The 16,532-nt window shown below is 35.9% G+C and overlaps 1 protein-coding gene across 1 annotated transcript in view; it reads right to left on the bottom strand.

The window, feature by feature from the left end:
• Nucleotides 1-1,383: 1,383 nt before the first annotated feature.
• Nucleotides 1,384-16,532, bottom strand: part of LOC308221247 (protein SIX6OS1) — a gene marked incomplete at its 3' end in the record, with an annotated part of 29,816 nt that continues 14,667 nt past the window's right edge. The window contains exons 8-17 of the mRNA XM_080618233.1: nt 15,736-15,830; nt 10,848-10,987; nt 10,329-10,408; nt 8,191-8,276; nt 8,040-8,104; nt 6,848-6,915; nt 5,021-5,178; nt 4,357-4,492; nt 2,813-2,870; nt 1,384-1,586 (exon numbers count right to left, since the gene is read on the bottom strand). Of these exons, the coding sequence (XP_080474359.1) occupies nt 1,384-1,586; nt 2,813-2,870; nt 4,357-4,492; nt 5,021-5,178; nt 6,848-6,915; nt 8,040-8,104; nt 8,191-8,276; nt 10,329-10,408; nt 10,848-10,987; nt 15,736-15,830 (1,089 nt within the window). The remainder of the gene's footprint in view (nt 1,587-2,812; nt 2,871-4,356; nt 4,493-5,020; nt 5,179-6,847; nt 6,916-8,039; nt 8,105-8,190; nt 8,277-10,328; nt 10,409-10,847; nt 10,988-15,735; nt 15,831-16,532) is intronic.

Genomic DNA, 16,532 nt, shown 5'->3' with positions numbered 1-16,532 from the left:
GTCCACAGATACCCACCTGCAGCCTGGGGAGGACCCCTCACAGGATGTGAGGGCAGGAGGATGCCCAAAGGAGGCTGTGACCCCATGGGAAGCCCATGGGGCTCCCGCTCCAAGCTGGAGCAGGCTCCCAGCAGGACTTGTGGTCCTGTAGAGAGAGGACCCTATGCTGAGGCACTGGCACAGGTTGCCCAGAGAAGCTGTGGATGCCCCGTCCCTGAAAGGGTTCAAGGCCAAGTTGGACAGGCCCCCATGGCAGAGGGGGATAGGGGATCTATAAGGTCCCTTCCAAACAAGCCACTCTGTGATTCTATGGTTTCTCCCACTTCAGCCAGAAGCCTTGACTATTGGACTGTAATGTCAGAGACATGGATGACGGAATTCATCATGAGACAGGAAAGGAAGCTTCAGTTATGGAGTAACTGGGCAAACAAACTTATCCTTTTCAGCTTTCTAAATGCTGCCAGAGTATTTGCCAGTGTACCACAAATAACGTAGATAGGCTCTCAAACTTGCCTCTAGCTAATGTTTTTCAGATTGTGAGGTGTGCAGATTAGAAAAGCTGTTTAAAATAGATTAACATGGAAATTCACATTTGGAGAGCATGAAGTCCACCAAATCTATGCATCCCACTTTTTATTAGCTGGATCTCAGCAGCACTTCACGGAAACTCACAGCATCCCTTTCCAGTAAAAAAAAAACTTTCACACGTCTCAGCAGACAGTTGGGCTGCACAAAAATAGTCCCACGGCATCTAGGAGTTTGGTAAAAACTACCTTTTGTTTTGTTTTGAAAGATACTAGATAGAGAGGAAGGAACTTGCTCTCAGTGTTCCAAGTTAGGAGGAGTTGAAATGGTGTTATAACTGCAACATTATTTCAGTTCAGATAAAAAGAACCACCAAGAACACTTTCACAAAATTAACAGAAATGTTTATTTCAAAAATTTTAAAAATCTTCTGTAACAGCTAATTTGAGAACATTGTCTTTAACTCAAATTCAGATTTTACCACAATAAACAGTTACTCTAACACAAGTTAATTTATATCAGAGGCTGAAAGTACTCATCTAGAAGTTTAGATGCTCTCTCCGATATTGAATTAACACACCACTGTAAAATGATATTTCTGCTACCTGTAAGTGCCAATTTAACAGAAGTGTATCATAACATTTTATGAAAGCAACATATTTATGAAATAAGAAAAATAAAAGCTGCATCTGAAAGCATGTGTGCTTAATGAATGTACACGGTTTTGCAGCAATTGGAATAACGTAGTCTTGCATGAAATGAAAGGGGAAGATTAAGTGCTTTGTACTTTAACTTAAGAAACTGAAAACATTTGTCAAGGCTAAGTAGGAAAAGAATTTAAAAGGAAGTCAAAGGTATTCAGAAGAATGTAAATGGCTTCGTATTTTGTAAGGAAGAATGAAAACCTTTCATAGGAGGAGACTGTGATGATCTCTGATCCTGTCCAAATGCAAATGGAAAACTGAAGTCATCTTTTCCATCTCCAAATGCATGAGAAGTTGATTCTGAGGGGAAGGGGAAGGCAAATGTCTCCTCACTTTCTGATTTCCTAAACAAGCTTCCTACAGGAATACATGTTATATTTATTAGCAGATTAAATCTTACTGAAAGAATATTGCATTCAGCATAGTATGTTCCTTTAACAATATCGTACTCCGAACATCTCACTGAGTATCAGCCTGCAGTTGTGTGTTTATTTCTGCACTAGAAATGATACTTCCTGGAGAGCATTATTAGAATCCACATAGAATTATCTGTGAAGTACTTGAATGATTTAGAACAACAAAACACTCCTAGATGATAAACTGGGTGAAATATTTTGAATACTAAGCAAGAAAGGTCTTTGTAAACAAATACACTTTTGCAGATTCTTTCTTCTCTAGAGAACAATGCCATCAACCTCTGAAATACTTGGAGAAACAAAGCAACTGACTGAAACCCACCTAACTTCTATATTTAGCAACACAAGATATCCTTTTCTCTACAAGAATTATGTATGCATAAAACCTTATAATCACCCACTTCAAAAAAAAAAAGTAGCTTTGAACTTGCAGCACCTCAAAAAATCAGATTACAGTTCCCTTCAGAAAAGAAGTCTTATCAAAAGTAAGGTTTGATCCTACTGATAACACAAAAAAAAAATTGGCTTTTCATTTCGGTAAAGCCAGGATTTCACCCAGGATGTGTAAATGTGTGGGACTCCTTTAGTATGAGTGGAAGGTACTGTTCATTAAGTCTGAGCCTCCTCTCTCTTAATTTCTGCTATTTTTACACTGTGTACTTCCAACAGTCAAAACTGATGCAAGTCAGTTTATTATCAAAATTTCTCTAATTGAATGGAAATTATTATATTTGAGGGAAGAAAAAAAACAACATATTAACTCCTTACAACACCAAGCTGTTCACCTTAAGTAAAAAAATTGTATTTACCAAGTACACTAGCTTTTTACATTAAAAAAAGAGTTCTTCTAATCAGCGAAAAAGCTTTGACATTTAAATATATCTTCTCCATTGCAGGTCTTCTCAGTTTGCTTCAAACACACTTAACACTATCCCTATTTCTTTCTTTCTCATACCTCTTTTGTTCATGACATCTCATACATTTGAAGCCAAACAGGCAGGGAAAGATTTAAGCTAGTCAAAACACAAATGAACCTAGTAAACCACTGAACTATAGTATCACAACTGAACAGCCTTTTAGACAACTAAAGGTGCCCTATTAAGCAGGATCACAAGCTTGTCAGTCACATAAGCAGAAGACAGCTTCACATCTGAGTTGCAGACTTACCAATATCTTTTTGTGGGGACAGAGGGTTCAAGTTTCCCACAGAATAACCTTCTTCTGTCTGAAATACAAACAGCCATTGTATTTAACAAATGAGAAAGAAAAAAGGTAAGCTCTAATACATATATAGCAAGTTCATTTGACTTCCATGAGACACTGTCCCAGTGAATGTCAGCCGCCTTCACAAAATCTGCATTTAAAGGTATATATCCTACCCTAAAGTTTGAAGAGATAGTTTTCATGATGTTTGCTTACATCTGCAAACACACTCCCTCTGTTCTTCTGGAAATCATCAGATTAAGAGCAGACCAGTATCTGATCTGGCTTACTGCTGTTTTTTTAAACCAAAAAGATTAAAAATTATTTAATTCTGTAACATTTTAGAAACTTTCTAAGCAACAACCTAATTAATGCCTAGTGAGTAGAACCTGATATTGCCAGAAAGAGTAGCAAAATAACCACTCATCCCTCTTGAGAAGAGTTCTGAAACTAAATCCATAATAGATACTTAATTCCTTCAAAACTCTCACCTAACTTCTAAGAATCCCACATAACTGCTACAGGCTGGTAAATTCTTGGTTGCTGTCACTGAGCAGAAACATAGGTTCTTACAGCACGAGGTGACTTAATACCTAACCTCATCCCTAAACAATTCACAAGCTGTTCACCACTGTTTTCTCTCCTACATAGAGCTGATGCTAGAAGACATCAACAACACATATCTTGCCAAACACAAAATAAAACAGTACTTTCATTCCTTCCTTCCTCCAGCTTTTATCTAGTAACCTCAAGACTGAGCACACCCACTGAAATAGGAGATACTTGGGTTCAAATGCCTTATTTGCATAATGAGGTTTGAATCTACATTGCCAGCAGTGCTACTTAACAACCACACTATGCACAGACATGTATCTACCCTGAACACCAAATAATCTATTAGCCCAGGATGGTAAAAATTACTCTAGAGCACAGTAGTTAGGGAACCTGCAAAGAAAAAGACTTGGATTCCACTGCCTGTTCCAATTCACTGTCTACTTATCTCCTCCATTTAAGTATAGCTAATCCATATTTGCTCTTCAGTATCCCTAATAGATTGTGCTTTCTTCTTTTTCTCAGTATCCTACATTTCGTGAAAAATAGGGGGAGAGGAGGAAATAAAATTGTAAATGCCTGATTCTGCATTTCAGCAAGACAAAACCACACAGGATAGGCATGTGGGTTGTGATTTCTGCTGGGGTACCTGAAGTTTTGCACTGCAACACTGAACCAGAAGCATTTTGTGAATCTAGTCACAAGTATAGCTGCATAAGATCCAATCTCGCCCATATGGGAAAGATTTACATTTGATCAGAAGTCATCATAGGGGGATGCCCAGGAAAGTAGATAAGCATTTTCAAATTATATCAAATGTAAAAATCAAGTAAGCTAGTAAAAAAATTATTTGCTATAAAGATAACCAGTATGAAAAACTTCATTCACTACCAATATTCTTTACTTAGCAGATTTTGCTTTGTGAAAATTTAATATTCTCAAGTACTCATTTTTACCTCATCAGATGAATTTTCTGCCCCAAACACAGGAGAATCAAACAAATTAAAGCCAGATGACTTCTGAGTAAAGCTCATGAGAGAAAAAAAGGCAGGAGATTTAGATGTTCCTTCTTCAGAACCTAAATTGTGAATGCTGTGAAGAGAGAAAGGAAGAAACTACACTAATAGTTTATAAAAGTAGCATAGATGGCTTTTTTAGTTTATTTTTTATTTTTCTGTTTTGTCACTTTTTTAGATTCCTATAGCTTCCATTGAAAATTGATTCTTGAAACACAGAATGGTTAATGTAACTCTTTAAAGCAAAGTGAGGTGATGTTCTTACCAGTTCCCTACCCTTTTACCAAAAAACCCTGTTTAAAGATAGAAATTGGTGTAACAACTATTACTGCAGGAAAAGACAATTTTAACAAAGGAGCTACAAAAAAACCTGTGTCTCTGTATTTCTAAGCAGAGTCTCACTCTTTCAAAACAGCTTCAAGTGGAAATGGTATTGTCAGAAGAAAAAGTAATAAATTACCTACCATAACTCAAGGGGGAAAAAAAAAAGAGTATTTTCAGAAGAGCTTTCTAGAAAAGTCTTTCTATAGAAACTTTCAAAAGCAGAAATGCTTATACAATACATATCACTTGCTCAAAATCAAAATAAAAGCTGAATTCATACAAGTCAAATGAAGGTAGCTTAGAGAACTGCGTTTTCTTCCCCTTTGAGTCAGGTGTTCCAACAAACTCAGGTGTTTCAGGTGCTCTTAAAAAATGTTGTGAACTTTCTTCTGCTGTGTCAGGATTATCTTCATTTGACTTCAAATTTGTGTTTATGTCCTATTAAAAAGAAATATACAATAATGTTTACAGCATATGAAATTTCCCAAAATATCATCAGTTCATTTACCTATAAATACATCCATTATGTATTTTAGGGTTAGTTATTTTTATTCTCAGGAAAAATAAAAGGATGTTAATAAAATGCTCACAATTACATATTCATCATACTTTAAACTGTAACCTGAATTTATCTAATTTAAAATTGACTTCTTGTGAATGAAACTATATATGAAAATTTTCATTCAAAAAAATAAACTTGTGAACTGACTAAAAACACTGATTTTGAACAAAAGAACTATTTAACTCTAAAGTATGTCTTAGCATATTGTTTAGAAGTCATAGTGGAACCCTCTTAAGACTCCCTAGAGAAACAAAGGATTATCACCATCAAAATATATTTCAGTTGACTGAGGTATTTCCTCTTCCTCAGAAACTGTTAAAAGAAAATATGCACTTGAATTCTGTGGAGCAATTTCCACCAGACTCAATATTGCTTTAAAGGCACTATTCTCCATCAGCTGTCTGCAGGCATCAGCCCTTAGTGAGTCAACCAGAAGATAGGGAATACCTGAAACTTGGTCGTGTGTACAGGTTTTGGCGCAGAGTTCATAGTTTGTATGATGCTGCATTGGATTTGTGGTGAAACCAGCATGGATAATACAGAGAAGTTTTAGTTATTGCTGAACAGTGCTCACACAATGTCAAGGCCTTTTCTGCTTCTCATGCTGCCCCACCAGTGATTAGGCTGATGGTGCTGAAGAAGTTGGGAGGGGACACAACTGGGACAGCTGACCCCAAGTGACCAAAGGGGTATTGCACACCATATGATGTTGTGTTCAGCAATAAAAGCTGCAGGGAAGGAGGAAATGGGGGATGCTTGGAGTTATAGCATCTCTTTTCCCATGTACCCATTACGTCTGATGAAGCCCTATGTTCCTGGAAATGACTAAATAACCCCCTGTAGATGGGAGGTAGTGGATGAATTCCTTACTTTTTTTTGCTAGCATGTACAGCTTTTGCTATACCTATTAGACTCTATTTATCTCAACAGACAACATTTTGCACTTTTACACTTCTGATTCTCTTCCCCATCTCACTGGGGAGGGAGTGAGCAAGTGGCTGGGTGGTGCTTAGCTGCTGGCACGTGTTAAACCACATCTTCATATCACCTACATGTGCAAGCTGTACAGACAACTGGCTTTAATAATATGGTATGGTGAGCTTGATCTCACATTCAGGCACAGCTTGTAAAAGCAGTGCCAATGGTGCCATACAGGTTCTGTAGCCAGCACAGAGCCTTTTTAGTATAGTTTCGTGGGAGAAATGAGTTTCAAATGCGAACTTTTTTTTTTTAAATCTTTCATCAGCTCACACTGAGAAAAAAAAAAAATGTACACCAATTTATACAAAAATTACAATGTGCATAGGATAGTCATCCTAAATAGTCTGTTGTTAAGGTAGCATAAAACTCCACGGAACACCAACATGATCAAGAGCGATGATTGCTATATTAGTAATCAGAAGGCACTCACCTGCTGGGTGTTTTATAATGAGTCACCTTGCAATTTCTGAGACTTATCTCTTGCTGATAGATTCAAATATTTCAAGATACTTTGACTGTTCTACATAAAATAATTACTTATGACATAAGAAATGCTTTGCTTACTTGAGGTCTATAAGAATAATCCTTTGGTTCATCTTCTGCTTCTTCATTACCTTTGGCCTCTTGGCTTGCTATACAAAAATCAGCACTGCTTGTAATAATAGCATTTTAAATGGATAAATAAAAATTATGTTCTGGGAAAGAATCCTTGAGAAAGGTTCTCTAACTTGGCATTGCTACTGGTAAGGAAGTGTTATAACTGTAGTTTTCATAATAACCCACCTTACAGCTATGTCCTTAACAGTTACCTCTTGTTCTGCCTCTTACTCGCTAATCACTAAAGCATGCTTAGCTGCTTCATATGGTTTCGTATGTTCTTCAAACCTAGCTATTGTTGCCTGAGAGTATTATGTTTGTCTAATCCAGCTATTGCCCTCTGTGAGTGTTAAAACCAGACAAAGGAAACCAGGTGGAAACAATATAAAAAGCACATTCACATGATACTGATGAAATGTATCTTAAAGAACTGGGCAAAACCAGGATAAGAAAAGAATGTTATCAGACTTTCTGCTCTAAGCTTCAGACTGCAACATTTCAGGCACTGTGGGTTAAGATCCTGTGTTTCAGGACATACAATTAGGACCCTATTACTAAAATAAATTAAAAAAAAAGACTGATTTTTGACATACATCTAAATTGGCATTATAATCAGAAAAAAAAAAATATATTTAAAATGAAGCTCAGTGCCTTGTGATTTCAGAAACTATAGGTGTATTTGTAACTACCCTGGTTCCCTGCTTTGTTCCTGTAAGCATCCTGTATGTATTTCTCAAGTTAATTTTAATCTTTAATAATCCTAATATGATGAAAGCATTCCTACATTACTGAGTTTATTATATCCCTTTTCTTTGCAATTTCTCATGCCTTATGGGCAGATTTTCAGACTGGATTTCATTTTACGCAAGTAATTTGAGACTAGAGCATGGATTTACAAGAGATGCTGGAAAGTTCCTTTCATTAGGAAGGGTCAATGAAGAATGAATCCCACATTACTGAGCAGTTAGGTCTCTATTTTTAGGACACTGCCTATCTCCTATACTTCAAGTTTGAACTAAATAAGCAAGGTGGAAGAGGAATAGAAATGTTGGCTCACTTAATACCAGAATAAAAATTTGGCCCCTAGATTTTTCTCTTTTATAATTATGTGATCCAGCATACAATAACAGAACAACCTATCAAAAAAATGATAATTTACCTATTACTGCATTTTCACTCTCAAACTGTTGATTGGAAGTCATCTGCTTTGTGGGAATTGCCAGTCTAAAACACAAAAATTAATGTTTGACTAAATATGGATCATTTCCATAAACTGAAGAATGAAAACTACTTTGTTAAAGAAAAGTTACCTGAATTGCATTTGGTTTTGTGAGCTTGCTATCGCTGAAACTTGGGCAATTTGTGGGTTATTAGTGCCTGCAGTGTCAGTAACCATCTAAAACATAGTAAAAAATTCAAATGAGGCAGCATATGAAATTGTTGCTTCAGAAACATCACTCTGATTTCTCTTTAAACTATGGAAATCCCTTCTTTTAACCACAGTTTAGGGGTCAGTCAATATAAAAACTTTTTGCCTATCTTTGCTTTACCTTCATTTTAACAGCATGATACCCAAACCCACTTCTCTAATTTTTATAAAGTCTCATTCACAGCACTGATAACTAGATGTGAATAATTAACTGTTCTGTCACACAAATAACATTACATAATTCACACACTTTATCCAGGTTTTGTACTACTGCAGCTAGTTTGCTCCTGCTTGACAACACAGAAAGGGCTGAAGCAAGGCCTGGCTCCACCTCTGAAGGCCAAAGTGAGTGTGCACATCAGTGAACGTGTCTCCTATGTGGACTGAAAAACTGCAAAAAACAAGGAAATACTCCTGCCTCACAGATTTTCATCAGATCAGAAGCCCTAACTCTTATGCGAGGCATGCATTTGTGCCTGGAGGACAGAGTGGCACTAGGAATCTATGCCTCAGCATCAGATAACACATTATTTCACAGGGAGCTGCTAGTTCTGGTTTATTTTAATTTGCAAAGTGTATCAAATTTAATTCAATACAGGGTGGAGGACAAAAGGGCTGGTTATGAAGAATCTGTCTGCTACTCAACTCCTGTAGTTTACAGCACACCTTTCCTGAAGCATTACAATCCTCCTCCTTCTAATCTTTTTATTTTTCCTGACTCCATCTTCTTTTCCTTGGTGCCATCACCCTTTCTTGAAGTTCCCTTAACCTTGACTTACCGCTTCCCACTATTCCCTAAGTACAATTCTAGTTCCCAGATTCCCATCCTCATCTCTGGATTACCCTGGTAACAGCCCTTCCATCATCCTCATCATGTCCAATTCCCTCAGCCAGTCACAAATCAGAACTGCTTGAAATTTCTTCTGTCTTGTTCCACTCAGTCTAGCCACTGTCCTTCATGTTGTTTTAGCTTAAGACGGCTGCTTCTTCTACCACAGGCTCCACTCTAAACTATTTAGTGATTTATTCACTTCATCTTTCAGTTATCCTGAAAATCTTAAGAAAATCACAACTGGCTCTGTTTATTTTTTACTTGATTATTTTTGTTGTTCATTAAAATTTGGTTTTAAATCAATCCAGTGAGATGTGCCTTAAAAAGAAAGGTTTTGGTGTAGAAAATTCCCCAAGCTTCTGCACAGCAAACACAGTTGCAAACTACTTCTTTTATCTTCTATGGCCTTACCTTACCTGAGTAGTCTTTTATATTATAACAATCCTATGAACATTCTTGCACTTCAGTGGATCTTATGAGTGGTTTTCACAACTATGGAAGTTGTTCCTCCCAACTTGTTTGCAGACTGCTTTACTGTGTTTGTATATTTAAGATATTAAGCTGCAATACACTGCACCTGTTCAAAAAAGTACTATAGGAACTATTTGTTTATGGGTGAGAGATGGAAAATGTAGTTGTAGACTCCTCAAGTATATAAAGCAATGCTGCTTGTGGTTTCATTTCTCTTGGTCCAGACTTTTGTTTCTGCTTAAATCTCAGAACTGAGTTGTTAACTCAGTTAGTTCTGTAACATTCCTGCATATAGCATCCTGCACATTTAATCCTTTATGAAATCTTCATTATAGAGTAGATGGCTGATGATTAATCATTAATAACAGATTCTGTTCCTCCTTTAGAATTCCAAAAATTTGCTACATACAACGAAGTGAATCTACAAAGGCTATTTAAACTTTAAAAACTATCATACAAAATTAATTGGATAGAGGGGTCACCTCAAGGTTGACATTAGAATGCTTACTATGACTACCAGTTGCACTTTGCAAGAACATATGTATTTTCAGAATTAAAAAAAAACACAAAAGAAATACTTTTATTACAAAACGAGGTAATAGCAGATTGCCAAGATTATCATTGTGGTTGCAGTGTTAATAAATTTAATGTAAGATATAACAGCGCTATAACAGACTATACAATCTCATGTTATTATCAGTGTGAAAGCAGCATACCTGTGACGAATTTTCTGCAAGGCTGGAGGAACCACTAGTAGCCACTGGAAGTTCCATAGGTTTTTCTTTTTCTTCTCTCCCTAAATTAACAACTATTACTTAAAATTGTCAATACGATTAAGTTTCCAAAGCATAACATTGTTAAACTGAACTTGGGAACAAAGCTTACACATTTTCCTGTTAATAGAGAGCCAAAAGAAAATTATCACAAAATATGAAAGTATCAATTTACTGCAAATAATTCTTAGTTAATATTTACTGTATCTATGCAAACAATGCTAAAGGCATGTTTCAGATTTTTCTGACACTATGCATCAGGTATGTAATGTTATTTTACTCTTTGCACAGGAAGAGAGGAATCAAACACGGGATTTTCAGAACAGAAAGGCTGGTAAACACCCAACTTCCATTGAAAGTCTGGCTTCAGCTGTCACAGTAAGAGCCATTCACCAAGTTTCCATTCATTTATACAAAAATAATACCAAATCATTCATAGAAAGATCATTAAACACAAAGCACCTCTTTCTGTTCGCTGCATTGAGAATCTAATGCTCTGTACAGACTGCACTAGCTTCCGAGGAATGCATGGGACATGTAATGGTTTATACAGTTGATGTTTCTCATTTTGCAAAGATGGATGTTCCCTGTCTTCAAATATCCTAAATTAATTAAAAAAAAAAGTTACTAGTTGCAAAAAAAAGGAAATCATAAAATACAACTGCTTCAAATAAGTGGAGTTTTCAAGGGAGATACATGCTGTCAGGGAGGTTATACTTCTTGCAGCTCCAACAGCTGATAAAAAGATGAAGTTTTCTTTAAATACTATCAGACAGAGAATATCACTGAAAGAAGAAGAAAAGTAGTAATAAACCAATTGTAAAAACATTGCTGACTTAGATTTTGTCAGTATCAAAGAAAAGTATTAGTAGTTTGGGATTTTACACTTTCATCAAGTACTTCTTTATTGTAGTTCTAAAATCACATTTTTGCATTTTAAACCAATTTTACTCTCACTGAGACTGTCTGGAATACTCACACTACACAAAAAAAAATGCAGCAAGTGTTTTTACTTGTGGGGTAATTATCTGTGTGGGGTAAATAGCCTTTTGCAATGTAGAAAAACAAAGGTTAGCAGAATAATGAGGGGTAAAGTGGCTATTTGGCACAGGAACATTTGCCATTTCTAAAAATAGTGAGTTCTACTTTTATTTTCTCTCTGGCTTTCCTGCTTGGCACCTCTATGCTTCTAGCTACAACATCTGGTTTATAGCTGACTAAACAATGCTATTTAGAACAGATGAAGAATTGAGTCATGTCTTTTTGTTCTTATTGAGATTTTCCATAAATAAGATAAAACGTATGATGCACTTTATAAGGTAGTGTGGAGCCAAATTAGCAACAGTACTATAAAAATACCAAAACTAGAAACACTGGTTAATATGTATGGACATAAAACCTATTAAACTAATATACATGCACAACTGTGAGCACATAAAACCATGAATACATCTCAGTCAAATAACTCTGAAAAGGACCATCTTCATCTGTAAAGTTATATATACACCTAATGCTGGACTGAGACCTAACAAACTATAAACCATGTACCACTAACCCAGAAATAATAAAAGTGGTTTTTTTAAGTCTGTAGTTTCTTCAGTTACAGTAATTATAGACACTACCTGTGTCAAGAATGAGTACTAGAGGAAATAAGATGTATATATGGCTGATGTATCTTTAAATTCAGATGCAGAGAGCACAAAAACAGAAATGAAAACAGAGCTAAACACAGAACCCCACTAAAACAGCTTTATTGTTTTCAAAACAGCCTGTCTGGCCAATTTACCACAATCTTTATTCATTAATGAATTGAATAAGGCTGCTGCTGCAGAGTTAAGATTGCCATAAACTAATTTTTTTACTCAACTCAGGATGCCAAATAAGGTTTATGAAAGTGCCCAGAGTCAGTTTCCATGTGCTTCTGTAGATTCTATCAGGCAAGTCTCCCTGAAACAAATCTTTCCTTTGCAATGCACATCTATCCAGAAGAATATAACGATGGCAGAGTTACAAACAGAACTTAGAAGCTTTTAAGACATGTATTTTTTAAGTAACAAAACCTTCCAAAAAAGCCTGCAGTCAAACTTTATGCATATCCAATATACCTGCTCCCTTTCTTCCCCAAAAACACTATCAAGAAAACCCCATATGTGTCTTCTCTGACACTGAAAGAAAAATCAAACTGCATACTGAAGCTCAAAATAGTCCAAATTGCAGTAACAAGACAGATAATTCGTCTTCTTTTGTTACTTCATTGTTAGTAGACATCTGAGTAGATAAGAAATCTTTATCTTGAAACCTACTGCAAAATAGATAACATCTTTTTTACTAAAGTGCAAAGAAAAAAGCCCCATATATTCCTAAATCAAAATAAAATCACATTTTCTTAGCAGCAGTTTCTTCTTCATAGCATAACAAAGCCCAAAGGTTTACATTTTCATATTCACTATAGAAATCAAGTGTATTTAATTATACATCTGAAGAATCACAGTTGTTCCTGTGGTATTTACCAGGACTCCCTACTGAAGCCATGTTCAGTATTCTCATCAGGCACATGGCAGCAAGTCCTCTGGGAAGCAGGACTTATTTTAATAAGTAGCTGCCATAACTAGTAACTAATAATTGCCTTTGAGGCTGTGGTCAGCACAGGGCTCACTCTTCACATAAGTTTACATGTAGAGGTCAAGAAAGATCTTTGTAATATTTTTCTAAGACTATATTGCAAAGTTTTTTCTTTGATCAGTAGAAGCTAATCACTTGTAATGCAAAGATCCTGAAAGAAGTGCAATAATCTGACATGGAATACCCTTACAAGTTTTAGCGAAAATCTCTCACTTGGAATACAAGATATTTTAGGTATTTAGAATCAGAATTAACACACAATCATACAGGGCAGGGGTGTGTGTGTGTGTGCGGGAAAGAGGGGAAGAAAAAAGCCTAACAGAATTGCGGAATAATGGCATTAAAGGTCTCTCAAGCATTTTACAAAAGCAGAGAAAATAAGCACGCTACAGGCCAAAGCACAGCTCAAGATGTCAGCTCAATCTCTAATTGAGAAATCAAGACCCAGGCTTCATAAAAGTTGACTCCTATATGTTGATTGATGAGAACTCTCAATTTGGAGATTTTAATAATGATACTTAACTGGTGAATTATGAAAGCCCACTAATCAGAGGAAACAATTGGCATGAGAAGAGGAATCTGTGTTTTGTAGTCAGCCCAATCAATGACTAGCTGGACAGCAATGATTCAAACTGAAACGTTCCAAGCCTTTTAAAAGATCAGTTACCACTGCCATCCTCATGTCCAAAGGAGAACATCTATACTAGCAGTTGTTAATTAATTTGCAAGTTGGTTTCTTGTCTTGCAGCCCTCTAAAGCATTTCATGGGTATTCATTTGTACATTGTTCTGCTCAGTGCTTCCATTGCTCTGCTTTGTTCTTTCCCTTGATACTGCTGGTTTCTCTTCACACTGGTTTGCATCAGCTCATGAAGATTCAGAGTACAACTCTTTTTTTCTTCTTCTTTTGTGTCAGAAGATGAAGATATCTCTTTTTTCTTTAGAAAGCTCTCTTTGCTCAGGAGTAACCTTGTGGTTACTGCAGAACAGCCCACAAGAGACTACTGCCTTTGGTACCCATATTCTGCTGTTATAATTTTATACATTGCTTTGAGTCTGCAAATGTTTTAGTTCATATGACTCATTATCTTATAATTTTCTGTTTGTGTTTTTTTCAGTGTTTATAATCACAGATTCATAGTACACCTATTTTTAACACCAGCTACTTAATCAGACACTTCTGTGCTTTCTAGTGAAGACTTCTTTTAGAATATACTAATGCCAAATAGTGATTTTAATGTAATTTTCTACAAGCCTTGATGTTGTGGATATATTTGACATAAATAAGCTTTAAAATCTACTCTAGGAAAAAACATTAATTAATAATCATTTCTGTTCCAAGACCATATGCTATATCACATAAATGCATACATGGAGGTTAAAAGGTAATGTGAGTCAGAATAGTGTAAAATGTTTACAACATCTTATAACCATGATTCAAGCCATGGAATTATTGCTTCAGTAAGAGCACCAGAAAGATCTACTTGTATGCAATCAAGGCACAACTTCAGGTGAAGGTACAAGCATGTGAAGACTCTGTCACATGGAGTTAAACATACAATGGCAGGTCTAGCAATGGACCCTATGAATTCCTTTGCATGAGGAGCCTGACTGTTTCTTACACTTCCATGTGAAGAACATAGATCTCTGCCTTTTATAATAGGTCTTTAATTGGTATTTTGGTTTTGGCAGACTAAATATAAGTGAGTTTCTTTGAAAATTCAGAGTGATTCCCATCTCTTCTTTCACCTAGTCTTTAAGTAGATTTCTTGGTTCCCTGTATTTCTGAGGTCTTGCCCATTATAAAAAGCATATATAAGAAGAGAGAAGAAGTGTAAAGTTTTAAACAAAACAAACAAAAAAACCTGAATAATTCATAGGTCTATAAGAAGATATTACAGCCCTAAAATGCCTCTGTGGAAAGAATCTCAGGAATTATTAAAATTACACATTTCTTTGGCTATATACCACTAAATCTCTTTTTAAAGCCCTAAAAAGTTTCTTTTTCAAGCACACCAAAAAGCAAAATCACTTGGACAAAATCTTTTGGATATGTTTTCAGTTTAAAATGGATTTTGATCTAAAAGCATCATTTCTAACCATGATGTTTCAACATTCACAAGAACCACAGATAAATGCAAGATAGTTCTGATGGTGATTTTCAGTCATTGTAACGGAGCTCAAATTAAAGTGAGTCCCAGCTGTAAATGACCACTGACTAATTTACTACACCATTAATCCTGTCTATGAAACTTTCACTCATGCCTGGTTTTTTAAACAAAAAACAAGTTATTTCTTTTAAGAACTAAGAGTTACATTTCTTAAGACATAGTTCAGAGCTGAAGATATGTGCAAGCCTGACTTTTTTCTCCAAATATGCTTTTATTAATGTGTTTTATCTCTGACTGCACAGTCACTGCAGTTGTATTCAAAACCTGTAAAACTATCCACATAGATCTATCAGCAGTAGCTTTGAGGAGCAAAGGTTTCTATAAAATACTTTTGAATGTTTCCAGATATGTTTAGCTTCCAAGACTTCAAATTCACCACCACCTTAACCCCAAAAAACAGAAAACTGGTAAAATTACATAATCAAATCACATGACCAGGGTTAGAGAAGCTTGCCAGTCATTATTTAGCAACAATTTGTGTTGTGTGGCACTCTTTGTGTAAATGCTGAGATAGTACTCTGCATGAAAACAAGAGAAAAAAATAATTTGTAAATGTACCTTTCTTTAAGCTTCTCTAGCTTCTCTAGACTTTTCTGATTTTTTCCTTCAATCATTTTGGAATTATTTTCATCTTCTGTAGTCTTTACAAATGTCTTAAAAGATAAAGAACAAATAAAAATAATCTTGAAAAGTTACAGCAACATGCTGCAAATGTTTTCTAAACTTGATGAATCAGTGCACAGAAGTAGAGATTTTGTAGCCAAGATGGTCTGAGGAAATAAGCAGATTGAGGTTACAGAGAGGCAATTTATTTTGTTGGAACAACTCAAATAAACAGAAGTTTTTGAGCACAGACTCTATGTATCTATTCGGAACAAGCAGCTCATTACATGGTCTCCTTCTTAGTTATAAACAAATTAACCACATCCCTTCTTATTGTATGCTTATACAGCACACACCACAGTAGGAACTTTAGTCTGTAACTATGCGTGTCAAAAAGTATCACAAAATAGAAACAGAAAGCAACACCTGTGCATGATCTGCTTCTATCACCACAAGACTGGCTGAAATGGACACAGCTGAGACAGCAGTAAATGAAGTCCTTGATCATCTTGTCCAGAGAGGTGAAAGTGTCCATATACAATACTGTAAAACTTACCAAACTCTTCACAAGATTGGCCTACTGGACTACTCAGGCTTTGGAGAGACCTTTCACCTCCTAGCAGAGGAGTGGGTCAAAATGCTGTTCTGACAAAGTCCTTTTTTTAGAACACCATCCCTTTTGGAATCAGTGCTTTTCCTAGCCAGTGGAACTAAAATCAGCCAGGTTTACCTTGGGGTATTTTTTACCCACA

This window comes from Psittacula echo, assembly GCF_963264785.1.
Source record: "Psittacula echo genome assembly, chromosome: 5".
Taxonomy (NCBI): domain Eukaryota; kingdom Metazoa; phylum Chordata; class Aves; order Psittaciformes; family Psittacidae; genus Psittacula; species Psittacula echo.
This window is presented reverse-complemented; position numbering and strand designations above follow the sequence as displayed.